The sequence below is a fragment of the Crinia signifera genome, chromosome 8 (genome assembly GCF_055691185.1).
Source record: "Crinia signifera chromosome 8, ASM5569118v1, whole genome shotgun sequence".
In the NCBI taxonomy this organism is placed as follows: Eukaryota; Metazoa; Chordata; class Amphibia; order Anura; family Myobatrachidae; genus Crinia; species Crinia signifera.
The window spans coordinates 2,754,168-2,768,458 of NC_139224.1; the positions used below are offsets into that span (position 1 = coordinate 2,754,168).

A 14,291-nucleotide genomic window follows, 5' to 3' on the forward strand; every position below is an offset into this window, starting at 1 on the left:
GAGTTAGGCAGCGAGGGGCAGCAGGGTTAGGCACTTGGAGGAAGAAGCTAGGGTTAGGCTGCTGGGAGGATTAGGGCTAGGAGGGTTCGGGTTAAGCTGGGGGGGGGGGGGGGTTTAGAGTTAGGCTGCGGGGGTAGGGATGGTTGGGGGGGGTAGAGGAAATTTGAGTATACTGTAGGGATTACCTTTATTGGGCAACTTTAATCACACAGGAATCTGGTGTAACTCGGACGCGCAGCAGAAATTTGGCGTGAGAAAAAGCCGCTGCGTTGGAACAGTTCTTATACAGACTCTGATCCGTATATTGCAGTTGATCAGTGTAATCTAGCAAAAAAGTTTTTGTTGCTCAGTTTTATTTATGCAAATAAGATGCAGATTGCGGTGAGAAAGCGGTTTGGAACTGGCGCACCAGAGGCGCTGTTTCTACTAGGCTTTTAGTAATTACATTAATTGTCACAATTGTCCACATACACAACAAAAATCTGTATTTCCTTTTGGGTGTCAGGAAAGTCTTTTAACTGTTGCCCCTTACAGGACTCCCTGACTGTCATCCCAGATGCTCTTGTAGACCAGTCTGTAAAGAACAGCAAAGCACTAGATAAGTTCCAGTTTGAGAGACTGGGGTATTTCTCTGTGGATCCAGACAGCACTCAGGAGAAGGTGAGTGTGCACTTACGGTGATTTGCCTTTGCAGAGTGGGGATTACCCTGCTATGTAGTTGTTGTAGGTGAAGTCTTGCATCACTGAAACCCCCCGGCATAATATTGGTAGGTGCCGGGACAAGAAGTGATGCTAGAAGATCAACCAGTGAGATGTCCAAAGTAGAGGGGTGCTGTGTCTCTCTCTGCTATTTCACCTCTCACACAGACCAGAACAGTGGAAATCTGCACATGCAATACTATAAACGAGGTGTTGAGATTCGGTCTAAGAGTACACTTTATAACACCAGATAATTATGTTGGGTTTTTTTTGGCGCACAGCGTGCACGAGTAGTGACTAGAAGAGTGCATATATGTGCTAAAGGAGATTATAGTGAAAAGAAGTCACATGTTACGTATTCACAGAGAGGTGATTTGGTCACGTAAAGAAACACACAGGAATTGTAGATACAAAGTAATATTTAGCTTATTCAATCTGATTGGTTGTTTTTTTTTTTGTCTGATCCTGATGGCTGGTCTCTATGGGTCAAGTATAGCCCCGATGGCCAAGGGAAGGTAAAAAGCCCTGAAGGCAGCATAGTTAGCTGAGTATTCCACTAAGACAGAGCAGGATCCCAATAAGTAGGAACTCTGGGTAAAGAAGGGGCTCAACGATCAGAGGCGGGGCCGGGGGTGGAGAACGGGCTGTGTGCAATAGGTCAGGGAAAACATCCGAGGATGAGTAGGAGAAGTTTCTCAGGTGGGAGGTTGGGGTGTTGAGCTGTGAATTTGTCTTTGTATGTTTCATGTATTTGTATGTGGCACAAAAGATATGTCCAAACGCTGAACCGTGTAATTTTGATAATCATTTTGTACCGATATGTATTTGTTTGTCTTGTTTTTTTTATATTGAAAATTAAAGATGCAATAAAAAAAAATAAAAAAATAAAGAGTACACTTTATATATCACGGGTGTGGGATTTTAGTGTTGGTGCAGCCATCCCTTACCACGTGCCCGTGTATGTGGTACCCTTGATTGAGATCCCATACCTGCCAGGAATTGTTGGTCACTTGCTGGGGGGAATGAGAATATGTGGTTTATAGTAATACATAGGAAATGGGGATTACTTTCACTACCCTTGTTATGTGGGTTCACTCTAGTGGCATAAATTACCCAGAGTCCTTCACCAGCAGTAATGTAAACAGCGGAGGTCATAATAGGACCATCTGGGCTGTGGAAGGACCACTCTTGTGAGCGATGAGCTGACTGTACTGTGGGTCTTGTGGAACTATGTTTGTGTGTTCGGTAATGATGTGTTCTGGTCCCGTTTCCATTTCAGATGGTCTTTAATAGAACAGTCACCCTTAAGGAGGATCCCGGGAAAGTGTGAATGTTACCACTGACAGATCTGCAATCGAATGACCCAGAACAACCGCTTGCCTTAATTAGGAGGGGAAAGAGGCTTTATCCAAAGTTCAACTGCTTTTTATTAACGTTATTTTCATTGGGGAAGTAATAAATATGCACAGATTTAATTCTGTCCGTGTGCTTTCTTTTATTGGAGTATTTGATGACCACAATAAGTATGTTACGTCACTGTCGCTGCTTGGAGCAGTACATATATTCATTCATACATACATACATACATTCTCAAAGTTGTCAGCCTGGAAACATGTCTGACTTGTCATGGTATAGAGAAGCAGCTCTTAACTGGAAGACATGGTAGTATATGTCCTACAATCCCAATGACCCCTCAGTTAACGCATATATTGACTAGAGATTAAGCTGGCCATACACCACTGCGATATCTTGCAGCGGTGCATGGCCACCCAGGACCTTTCCAGGCAGCAGGATTACATGCGGTACATCGCATGCGACCCTGTTCGGATCAGTTAAATACCTTTAGAGAGCTGATACATTGTTGAAGTTTGTACCTTCTGTCCTCTGCACCACAATTACAGGGTAGGACTGACACAACCCCCCCCCCCCCCCCCCCCAAACGTTGCAGCATGTCAACTAAGGGCGGACGCCAAAACATCAGATTTGAACATTAACCATCGGATTTGTACAAATCAGGCGTGAGACGAACAGAAATGATTTAGCCATAGTGGTCTCCTGTTCGCACTCACTGGGTCATCGTACATGTGGTCCAGTACTCTACAACCAGTAACACATTCCCATTATATTACATCCCGCTACTGAGCAGGTCATGATGCTTACGTAGAGGTGGAATCTCTGGTAATCTTATTAATACAGGCACCAGCTATCCGCTGAGGAAAGTATCCTGCTGTATTTTACAGCAAAGGCTAATGTCTTTCTGCGCTAACATGAATATCCGTATTAAAATAACCAACCTGCGCATCGGTCTTTTCATACCACACCCTTAAGATGAAGTGTTACCTAGGAGGCTGCAAGCCAGTTGCAGACATTCTAAAGGGATGCACGATAGAAAATCTCCAGTCCTGCAATAATAGTGACATATATGTAGAGAAGAGGACTGGGTGAAGGAATATTTTTCCCTAGGACATGCTTATGGTTTTTAGCAGAATCTGGAGTCTACATAAGTATATAAATGGCTGTTTTATGCTGCCCAATGGGAGCTGCTGTTCACGGCTCCTTTACTAGCGATAAAGGTCATTAATGAGCCACAAAACCACTGATGATATTTCCTATATATATGTTTCACTTCTGTACATTGGGGCCACATAATAGTCCAAATACACAAATAATCCTGTAATAAAGTGCAGGTGTTGTACTGTTACCGGTACTGAAGACTTCTCGGGTGTCCTCTGCTATAGTAGAGCAATGTAGAATTCTGTACAAATAAAATGGTCCTGAACTTGTTGACTGACATTTCCCATCTGTTCTGAGTTGGGGGAGTATGTTCTGTTCTACAGAGCCCACCAGGGGTAAACAGCTGCTGAGCATGTGGCATTCATCGAGCGGATCAGATATAGTAGGTGGTGGCACCCATCAGGGCAGATGCGTTTGGACTGTTGCCCAGTATTTGCTTTACTAGGTACGCCTGCTAACTTGCAAAACTAGGCAGAAATGTACCTACTGTAGGGTGCATAAGGACATGTACATTCCAAAATTGTCATTCCTTGAATTGGGACCGCAAAAGGGGGCATAGGTACAGTGTTCTGATATGGCATCTATGGTTCCCAGAAGGTGGAACTGTGACCTCTATCTGTCCAGATTTCTGTTCAGGGGTAGTCAATGCCCTGACAGCGAGTTAGAAGTACCGATCGCTGGCCATCAGAGTATTCAATGAATCCTTACCTGTTCCCTGAGGCAAGGTGAAAGCGCTGAGTGTGGGCATTAAAATAGCGAGGCTCGCCACAAACTGTGGTGGACTCGCTGTACTTGCGGCGAACCTCGGCGTGTAAGGGGATCTTAGTCGGCCTCTCACCGCAAGGGTTCAGCCCATCGCTGAATACGGCGAGGTGGTTTCACAGCGACGATGGCATATTTATGGCAAAGAACAACCATCCTCGCTGTACAAACGCCCTCGTCAGCAGCACTGAATTGCGCTCAAAGGAGTTTCCAAGTCCATAGCCGGCATGCTCCCCCAACAAAGGTGAAGGGACGGAACACTTCTAGGCATTACATTGTGTTCCTGGCTGCAGTTATACTGACACTAGGGATGTGGAGTTACAGTGGCTAATGGTAACAGAAATTCTTATTAAATATTATTAAGGAGGAAGTGGTTCCAAAAACTTATTTCACTTCCTTGCATTTTAATGGTTGTAGTACACGCGACCCAGAGGCTTAGATGACCTCTGAACCAAGTCATGTCAATTTCGCTGATGTGTCTGGTAAGCGATTGGGTCTGGCCCATTGGGGAGACCTTGCATTGTCAGTGAGAAGGGTGTTGTGGATGTTCTAATGGAAGGGAGACTGTAATGTTGCATAATGTGTCCTGCTCACTGTAATGTGGTATAATATGAACGGGGTCACTGTAATATGGCAAATATGAAGTGGGGGCACTATAGTGTGGCATCGTATGATCCGGAGACACTATGACATACGTACTGCATACACGGTTATAATGTGAACTGGGGGCACTGTAATATGGCACAATGTGAAGTGGGGGCACTATAGTGTGGCATTGTATGATCCGGAGACACTATGACATACGTATTGCATACACTGTTATAATGTGAACTGGGGGCACTGTCATATGGCACAATATGAAGTGGGGGCACTATAGTGTGGCATCGTATGATCCGGAGACACTATGACATACGTACTGCATACACTGTTAGGTACTTGTGTATTTTGGCGGCGCCCGATTTCAGCATCGCATCGCATACCATGTACCCGATGGCATGCGATGCGACGCAATTTTGACCCCCTATACGATGAAAAATCGTATAAGCACCCTAATGGGTGCTTACAATGTTAAATGCACCCCCACGCCACCCCCCCACTATAAACGTGAACCCGAAGCGTGGCGAGCGGCGGCGGTACGCGTCCTACAACCTTTTCATACCCCCACTATCCACGTCGGCGTGGAGTTGAGAATAGAAAGTGTGGCGAGCCCCGCGAGGGGACGCGGATACCTTCACAGGTATCCGCGTCCCCTGGCGGCCTTCACAGGTGTCCGCGTCCCCTCGCCACACTTTATATTCTCAACTCCACGCCGACGTGGATAGTGGGGGAATGAAAAGGTCGTAGGACGCGTACCGCCGCCCCTCGCGGGCTCGCTGCGCTCGCCACGCTTCGGGTTCACGTTTATAGTGGGGGGTGGCGTGGGGGTGCATTTAACATTGTATAAGCACCCATTAGGGTGCTTATACAATGTTTAATCGCATCATATGGCTTTGTATGCCATGTACAATGGCATACAATTTGAAAATTGTATGCCATCGCACACTATGGCACGAAATTGCGTCGCATCGCATACCATCGCATGCGTTATGGTATGCGATGCGATGGGCGCCGCCAAAATACACAAGTACCCACTGTTATAATGTGAACTGGGGGCCCTGCAATTGGAAATAATATGGGACAGGACACTACTATAGAGAACTGTTATGGTTCAGTGATGAAATTGAACCCAGGGCATAATGTTATTGCTGCAGAGGCGTCTCTCTCAAAGGACTGGGAGTAGGGTAACTTTAAAATGATTTTATGTGGCCCGCAAAGTTCTGGCTACACCCCTGCATTAGATCTACTGTATATTACATCTTCGCCAACATTTTACCTACATGAGGCAGATGGCGAATGGTAGAACCTGTACCCGCTACATTTACTGAGTGCGATTACTGTGTATTGGTCCAAAACAGAGTCTTAGAAAAACAGAACAGTGATTTGTGATTCCAACAGAACCCCAGAAAGACAACGCCCCTTCCGAGGAACACCAGATGGGTTACAGGAGTCGTCCCAAACAGTTCACTCACCTTTTTAGAAACCGCTTTGGACATTACTAACAGATATGGGAATGGGAACCTACATTACACATCATCCTTGTGAGGGCCTGTTCTATGCAAAAGTATCCAGCTACAAAGGAAAGTCATCCATTGTAAGTGCTGCAATGTTATTAAATGAGACCCAAAAGTGCCCTATCGAATATGGGACCGGTACTTCCAAAATGCCGGTAGCACCAAAGGTTGTCCAAGCCTGGCTGTGTCTGAGTATGATGGTGTAAGCCCTCTTATTGTATTGTTTTACACCTCGCATTTGATGAGGTTCACTCTTAGAAAACGACCTTCTATCTGTACAGCTTTAGAACAGGTGATGTCTCCAGGCTCATGCAGTACTAGAACAGGTGATGTCTCCAGGCTTATGCAGTACTAGAACAGGTGATGGCTCCAGGCTCATGCAGTACTAGAACAGGTGATGTCTCCAGGCTCATGCAGTACTAGAACAGGTGATGGCTCCAGACTCATGCAGTACTAGAACAGGTGATGGCTCCAGGCTCATGCAGTACTAGAACAGATGATGGCTCCAGGCTCATGCAGTACTAGAACAGATGATGGCTCCAGGCTCATGCAGTACTAGAACAGGTGATGGCTCCAGGCTCATGCAGTACTAGAACAGGTGATGGCTCCAGGCTCATGCAGTACTAGAACAGGTGATGGCTCCAGGCTCATGCAGTACTAGAACAGATGATGGCTCCAGGCTCATGCAGTACTAGAACAGATGATGGCTCCAGGCTCATGCAGTACTAGAACAGATGATGGCTCCAGGCTCATGCAGTACTAGAACAGGTGATGGCTTCAGGCTCATGCAGTACTAGAACAGGTGATGTCTCCAGGCTAATGCAGTACTAGAACAGGTGATGGCTCCAGGCTCATGCAGTACTAGAAGAGGTGATGGCTCCAGGCTTATGCAGTACTAGAACAGGTGATGGCTCCAGGCTCATGCAGTACTAGAACACATGATGGCTCCAGGCTCATGCAGTACTAGAACAGGTGATGTCTTCAGGCTCATGCAGTACTAGAACAGGTGATGGCTCCAGGCTCATGCAGTACTAGAACAGGTGATGGCTCCAGGCTCATGCGGTACTAGAACAGGTGATGGCTCCAGGCTCATGCGGTACTAGAACAGGTGATGGCTCCAGGCTCATGCAGTACTAGAACAGACAATGGCTCCAGGCGCATGCGGTACTAGAAAAGGTGATGGCTCCAGGCTCATGCAGTACTAGAACAGATGATGGCTCCAGGCTCATGCAGTACTAGAACAGGTGATGGCTCCAGGCTCATGCAGTACTAGAATAGGTGATGGCTCCAGGCTCATGCAGTACTAGAACAGGTGATGGCTCCAGGCTCATGCGGTACTAGAACAGGTGATGGCTCCAGGCTCATGCGGTACTAGAACAGGTGATGGCTTCAGGCTCATGCGGTACTAGAACAGGTGATGGATCCAGACTCATGCAGTACTAGAACAGGTGATGTCTCCAGGCTCATGCAGTACTAGAACAGGTGATGGCTCCAGGCTCATGCAGTACTAGAACAGGTGATGGCTCCAGGCTCATGCAGTACTAGAACAGACAATGGCTCCAGGCTCATGCAATACTAGAACAGACAATGGCTCCAGGCTCATGCAGTACTAGAACAGGTGAGGGCTCCAGGCTCATGCAGTACTAGAACAGGTGATGGCTCCAGGCTCATGCAGTACTGGAACAGGTGATGGCTCCAGGCTCATGCAGTACTGGAACAGGTGATGGCTCCAGGCTCATGCAGTACTAGGACAGGTGATGGCTCCAGGTTCATGCAGTACTAGAACATGTGATGGCTCCAGGCTCATGCGGTACTAGAACAGGTGATGGCTTCAGGCTCATGCAGTACTAGAACAGGTGATGTCTCCAGGCTCATGCAGTTCTAGAACAGACAATGGCTCCAGGCTCATGCAGTACAAGAACAGGTGATGGCTCCAGGCTCATGCAGTACTAGAACAGGTGATGGCTCCAGGCTCATGCAGTACTAGAACAGTTGATGGCTCCAGGCTAATGCAGTACTAGAACAGATAATGGCTTCAGGCTCATGCAGTACTAGAACAGGTGATGTCTTCAGGCTCATGCAGTACTAGAACAAACCATGTCTCCAGGCTCATGCAGTACTAGAACAGGTAATGGCTTTAGGCTCATGCGGTACTAGGACAGGTGATGGCTCCAGGCTCATGCAGTACTAGAACAGGTGATGGCTCCAGGCTCATGCAGTACTAGAACAGGTGATGGCTCCAGGCTCATGCAGTACTAGAACAGGTGAGGTCTTCAGGCTCATGCAGTACTAGAACAGGTGATGGCTCCAGGCTCATGCAGTACTAGAACAGGTGATGGCTCCAGGCTCATGCAGTACTAGAAAAGGTGAGGTCTTCAGACTCATGCAGTACTAGAACAGGTGATGGCTCCAGGTTCATGCAGTACTAGGACAGGTGATGGCTCCAGGTTCATGCAGTACTAGAACATGTGATGGCTCCAGGCTCATGCGGTACTAGAACAGGTGATGGCTTCAGGCTCATGCAGTACTAGAACAGGTGATGGCTCCAGGTTCATGCAGTACTAGAACATGTGATGGCTCCAGGCTCATGCGGTACTAGAACAGGTGATGGCTTCAGGCTCATGCAGTACTAGAACAGGTGATGTCTCCAGGCTCATGCAGTTCTAGAACAGACAATGGCTCCAGGCTCATGCAGTACAAGAACAGGTGATGGCTCCAGGCTCATGCAGTACTAGAACAGGTGATGGCTCCAGGCTCATGCAGTACTAGGACAGGTGATGGCTCCAGGCTCATGCGGTACTAGAACAGGTGATGGCTCCAGGCTCATGTAGTACTAGAACAGGTGATGGCCCCTGGCTCATGCGGTACTAGAACAGGTGATGGCTCCAGACTCATGCGGTACTAGAACAGGTGATGGCTCCAGGCTCATGCGGTACTAGAGCAGGTGATGGCTCCAGGCTCATGCGGTACTAGAACAGGTGATGGCTTCAGGCTCATGCAGTACTAGAACAGGTGATGGATCCAGACTCATGCAATACTAGAACAGACGATGGTTCCAGGCTCATGCAGTACTAGAACAGGTGATGGCTCCAGGCTCATGCAGTACTGGAACAGGTGATGGCTCCAGGCTCATGCAGTACTAGAACAGGTGATGTCTCCAGGCTAATGCAGTACTAGAACAGGTGATGGCTCCAGGCTCATGCGGTACTGGAACAGGTGATGGCTCCAGGCTCATGCGGTACTGGAACAGGTGATGGCTCCAGGCTCATGCAGTACTAGAACAGGTGATGGCTCCAGGCTCATGCAGTACTAGGACAGGTGATGGCTCCAGGTTCATGCAGTACTAGAACATGTGATGGCTCCAGGCTCATGCGGTACTAGAACAGGTGATGGCTTCAGGCTCATGCAGTACTAGAACAGGTGATGTCTCCAGGCTCATGCAGTACTAGAACAGACAATGGCTCCAGGCTCATGCAGTACTAGAACAGGTGATGGCTCCAGGCTCATGCAGTACTAGAACAGGTGATGGCTCCAGGCTCATGCAGTACTAGAACAGGTGATGGCTCCAGGCTCATGCGGTACTAGAACAGGTGATGGCTCCAGGCTCATGCGGTACTAGAACAGGTGATGGCTCCAGGCTCATGCAGTACTAGAACAGGTGATGGCTCCAGGCTCATGCAGTACTAGAACAGGTGATGGCTTCAGGCTCATGCAGTACTAGAACAGGTGATGGATCCAGGCTCATGCAGTACTAGAACAGGTGAGGTCCTCAGGCTCATGCAGTACTAGAACAGGTGATGGCTCCAGGCTCATGCAGTACTAGAACAGGTGATGGCTTCAGGCTCATGCAGTACTAGAACAGGTGATGGCTCCAGGCTCAAGCAGTACTAGAACAGGTGATGGCTTCAGGCTCATGCGGTACTAGAACAGGTGATGTCTTCGGGGTCATGCGGTACTAGAACAGGTGATGGCTCCAGGCTCATGCGGTACTAGAACAGGTGATGTTTTCATGCTCATGCAGTAATAGAACAGGTGATGTCTTCAGGCTCATGCAGTACTAGAACAGGTGATGTCTTTAGGATCATGCGGTACTAGAACATGTGATGGCTCCAGGCTCATGCAGTACTAGAACAGGTGATGGCTCCAGGATCATGCAGTACTAGAACAGGTGATGGCTCCAGGCTCATGCAGTACTAGAGCAGGTGATGGCTCCAGGATCATGCAGTACTAGCGAGAAAAAAAAGAGAAAGTAGTTGCGGCGGATGCACACCAGGAGGAAAGAGGGTTAATTTTATCGATTTTTGTGGAATGTATTCCAATTTTATTCAAAGGTGGGGAATCCTATTAATCTTTATTAGTTGGTGGATTCAGGATTGCCCACTGTAATTTGCGAAATCAAGAGGTTAAAATTGACAGACATGCAACATACAAATACATAACATATGTGGGAGGAATTAGTAAGAAATTGGGTGCTAAATAGATTTAAAATGCAGGTAGATGGGGCTGATAAAGATGGTGCTGAGTCTAGACTCGGGATATATTTCACCAGGATATATAGCATAAAATGTAATTCTGCAATGAGATAGTCTGTCTCAGGTATCTCTATGTCATTAGCTGTATTGCTCGACTAGATATCTGGCAGAGAGGCTGTATAATCCTTGCCGGACCCTTATAAGCACTAGATGGTACTCTGCTGGTATATGGGGTTATTAAGTTACATATATAGTTTATAGATGGTGGTATGTCTTTTTGTATCTCCCTATAATGGGTATAGGTGGTACAGTCCAAGCGGGGAAACCGCTACAGTGCAATTATGCCCTTATATCATATAAATGGGCATACGTATATCCTGTAAGTTTTGTGTTGTTATATGATGATCTGAGTGTAATTGGTGTACCACATTCAGTTCTGGGCTGAATATGTAACTTAAGTATCCATTTGTGTATACAGTAGCAACTGTATACTTGGCATATAACCAGGGCACACCACAGGAGAGTTTATAACACAGGTAGCAATGGTGTGGCTGTGTTAGTTAGGAATACTTGGTATAATACTGACCCCTAGTGGTGAGAAGAAAAAGATTTTAGGTTGCAGCTAGTCTATGGTATAAATAGGCTGCTGATTCAACATATAATAGTACCAATCTTATAGGTGCGGGTGTGGGCACAAGTCTAGTAAATTGACATTAATAGTACATTAAACAGCACACATTATCAGCCCTCTATCTAACACTGCAGACATTGGGACACGTGTTTCGCATATAGCTTCTTCAAGCCAACCAACATGCTGTCCCTCAGTTGGTTTATTTATTTAAGTGGCCCACCAATCAGTATTGGCATAATTGTCACGTGGTTCGCTGGGGACCTAAAAATCTTTTTCTTCTCACCACTAGGGGTCAGTATTATACCAAGTATTCCTAACTAACACAGCCACACCATTGCTACCTGTGTTATAAACTCTCCTGTGGTGTGCCCTGGTTATATGCCAAGTATACAGTTGCTACTGTATACACAAATGGATACTTAAGTTACATATTCAGCCCAGAACTGAATGTGGTACACCAATTACACTCAGATCATCATATAACAACACAAAACTTACAGGATATACGTATGCCCATTTATATGATATAAGGGCATAATTGCACTGTAGCGGTTTCCCCGCTTGGACTGTACCACCTATACCCATTATAGGGAGATACAAAAAGACATACCACCGTCTATAAACTATATATGTAACTTAATAACCCCATATACCAGCAGAGTACCATCTAGTGCTTATAAGGGTCCGGCAAGGATTATACAGCCTCTCTGCCAGATATCTAGTCGAGCAATACAGCTAATGACATAGAGATACCTGAGACAGACTATCTCATTGCAGAATTACATTTTATGCTATATATCCTGGTGAAATATATCCCGAGTCTAGACTCAGCACCATCTTTATCAGCCCAATCTACCTGCATTTTAAATCTATTTAGCACCCAATTTCTTACTAATTCCTCCCACATATGTTATGTATTTGTATGTTGCATGTCTGTCAATTTTAACCTCTTGATTTCGCAAATTACAGTGGGCAATCCTGAATCCACCAACTAATAAAGATTAATAGGATTCCCCACCTTTGAATAAAATTGGAATACATTCCACAAAAATCGATAAAATTAACCCTCTTTCCTCCTGGTGTGCATCCGCCGCAACTACTTTCTCTTTTTTTCTCGATTATACCAACCCAGTTGATAGGATAGCACCCCCGCTAGAACCCAATTCATATAGCGGCATCATCCCCAACACTTTGGGTTCATTAACTTGTGTGCAGATTTCACCCAATCCCTCTCTCCTCAACTTACCTACTGCTCACGCAGTTTCTTGATCTCTAGCACCAAGCATACAATTAAAGTATTTATCCTTAAAACTTTAAAATATCGATATACTTCCAACAAAACTGTCTCTCAGTATGGCCACCTTTAGTCTGGCAAAAGACTTGGAGAACCGTAGGGATAAAATCAGAAGTGATATGGATTCCATATTTCTAGATAATCCTGAAAGAACAGGAGGCTCAGCACCCAATTGGGCAGATGACTTATACGCTCTCAAATTAGCGTTAATGAAGCAGAGCAAAACGATCTGGAACAAGGCAACCTTTGATAATTATCTAAAGAGTAACCTAGTCCCAAGGGGTTTAAGACCGAGGGTCTTTCCGGCCTTCGATCTGGCCAATGATGACCTTAAGAAGGAGTGGGAAAAGACACTCCTTCAATGCTCAAGAGACCTAATGAAAATTTTGGTCAGACATGACGAAATCACACTGGCAAAACTCTCGCTAGAAATTTCTGAGTTAGGGGAAAAATTGAAAAATTTTGAATCCCTAGATCAATTTCAAATACGATATGAAAAATACGAAAAGGAAATTGAAACATACGAAACAGAAATTATAGAAAGGAAAAAAAGAAAGTTTCAACAGGATAAAGTGGATTTCCAGACAAATACAATATTTAAATGGAGCCCCAGAACTACAAGATCACAATACCCCCCTAATAGAAGTGGAAACACGTCTAACTACACCACATCGGAACCTGATTCCTCAGACAATGACAACGTGGACGAAAGATTCTCCCGTCTGAATTTTTTAGGAACAGGCCGAAAACCAGGCAGAGACCCTGGAGAAAGGTTAGGAGGGGCCAGGGGCAGAGGAAGGAGAAAGAGAGCCGCACCAGAATGGAGGGAAGAGACAAGAGAGAGGAGGAGATTCAGGGAATAACCTCATCAGATCAACATCCCATCTCCAGAACATCTACCTCCCTCAAAATAATCAACCTGACTGATAGAGTATTATCTAACAGTCAGGAATCAATTCTGAAACACGGTCTCTCCTTCTCACCCTCATCATCAATGGACAGATTTGAGGCAGAAAAAGACCTCAATCTCTTCACCCGGAAGATCTTACTTAAAAAGTTCTTTGCCCAACAAAAATTACAGAGAGCAGAAAATCCCAACCCAGTGTCCAATCTCACTAACGTGTCCAACAGCCAACCAAATCAAAGCACAACAACAGACTTTGATGAGGAAGACCTGGTAGCCATTCAAATGTTGGAGGAATTAACATCAAATCCTCATAACAACCTCCCAGAGCAAATACAAACAGATCGGTCTCCTTTAAAACCAGAACCATTTGACAAATCGAAAATAAAAAAGAAATCTACTTTTTTGCCGGATTCCAAAATTTGTCCACAAATTGAAGTATTCCAAGCCTTGGTCGCACAGGATCTAGATCATCTCCTAACACAAAAACGATCGATAAACAACAATACCAATGCAGAAGAACGTAGAGCATTGAAAGAGATAACCACCTGGCAAGATACGATCGTGAAACCTTCCGATAAAGGAGGAAACATAGTTTTATGGCCACGAAACCTCTATGTCCAAGAAATGGAAAGACAACTATGTGATACAACGTGTTATAGGAAGCTCATTTTCAACCCAAGTATGGAATACACACGCCAATATAACAAACTAATTGGATCAGCACATGATAAAAAAATCATATCTACAAAAGATTACCAATTTCTGCAAGTTGAAAACCCAAAGACTCCCACTCTCTATCTACTCCCCAAGATACATAAGAGTGCTACAACGCCGCCTGGGAGGCCTATAGTATCTGGGAAAGGCGGACTCACTGAAAAACTGAGTATCTATGCAGACCAGT

At 45.6% G+C, this 14,291-nt stretch overlaps 1 protein-coding gene across 1 annotated transcript in view; it reads left to right on the top strand.

The window, feature by feature from the left end:
* Positions 1–2,174, top strand: part of QARS1 (glutaminyl-tRNA synthetase 1) — a 59,319-nt gene extending 57,145 nt beyond the window's left edge. The window contains exons 23-24 of the mRNA XM_083155566.1: positions 535–660; positions 1,979–2,174. Coding sequence (XP_083011692.1) covers positions 535–660; positions 1,979–2,029 — 177 coding nt within the window. The 3' untranslated portion in view covers positions 2,030–2,174. The remainder of the gene's footprint in view (positions 1–534; positions 661–1,978) is intronic.
* Positions 2,175–14,291: the final 12,117 nt, after the last annotated feature.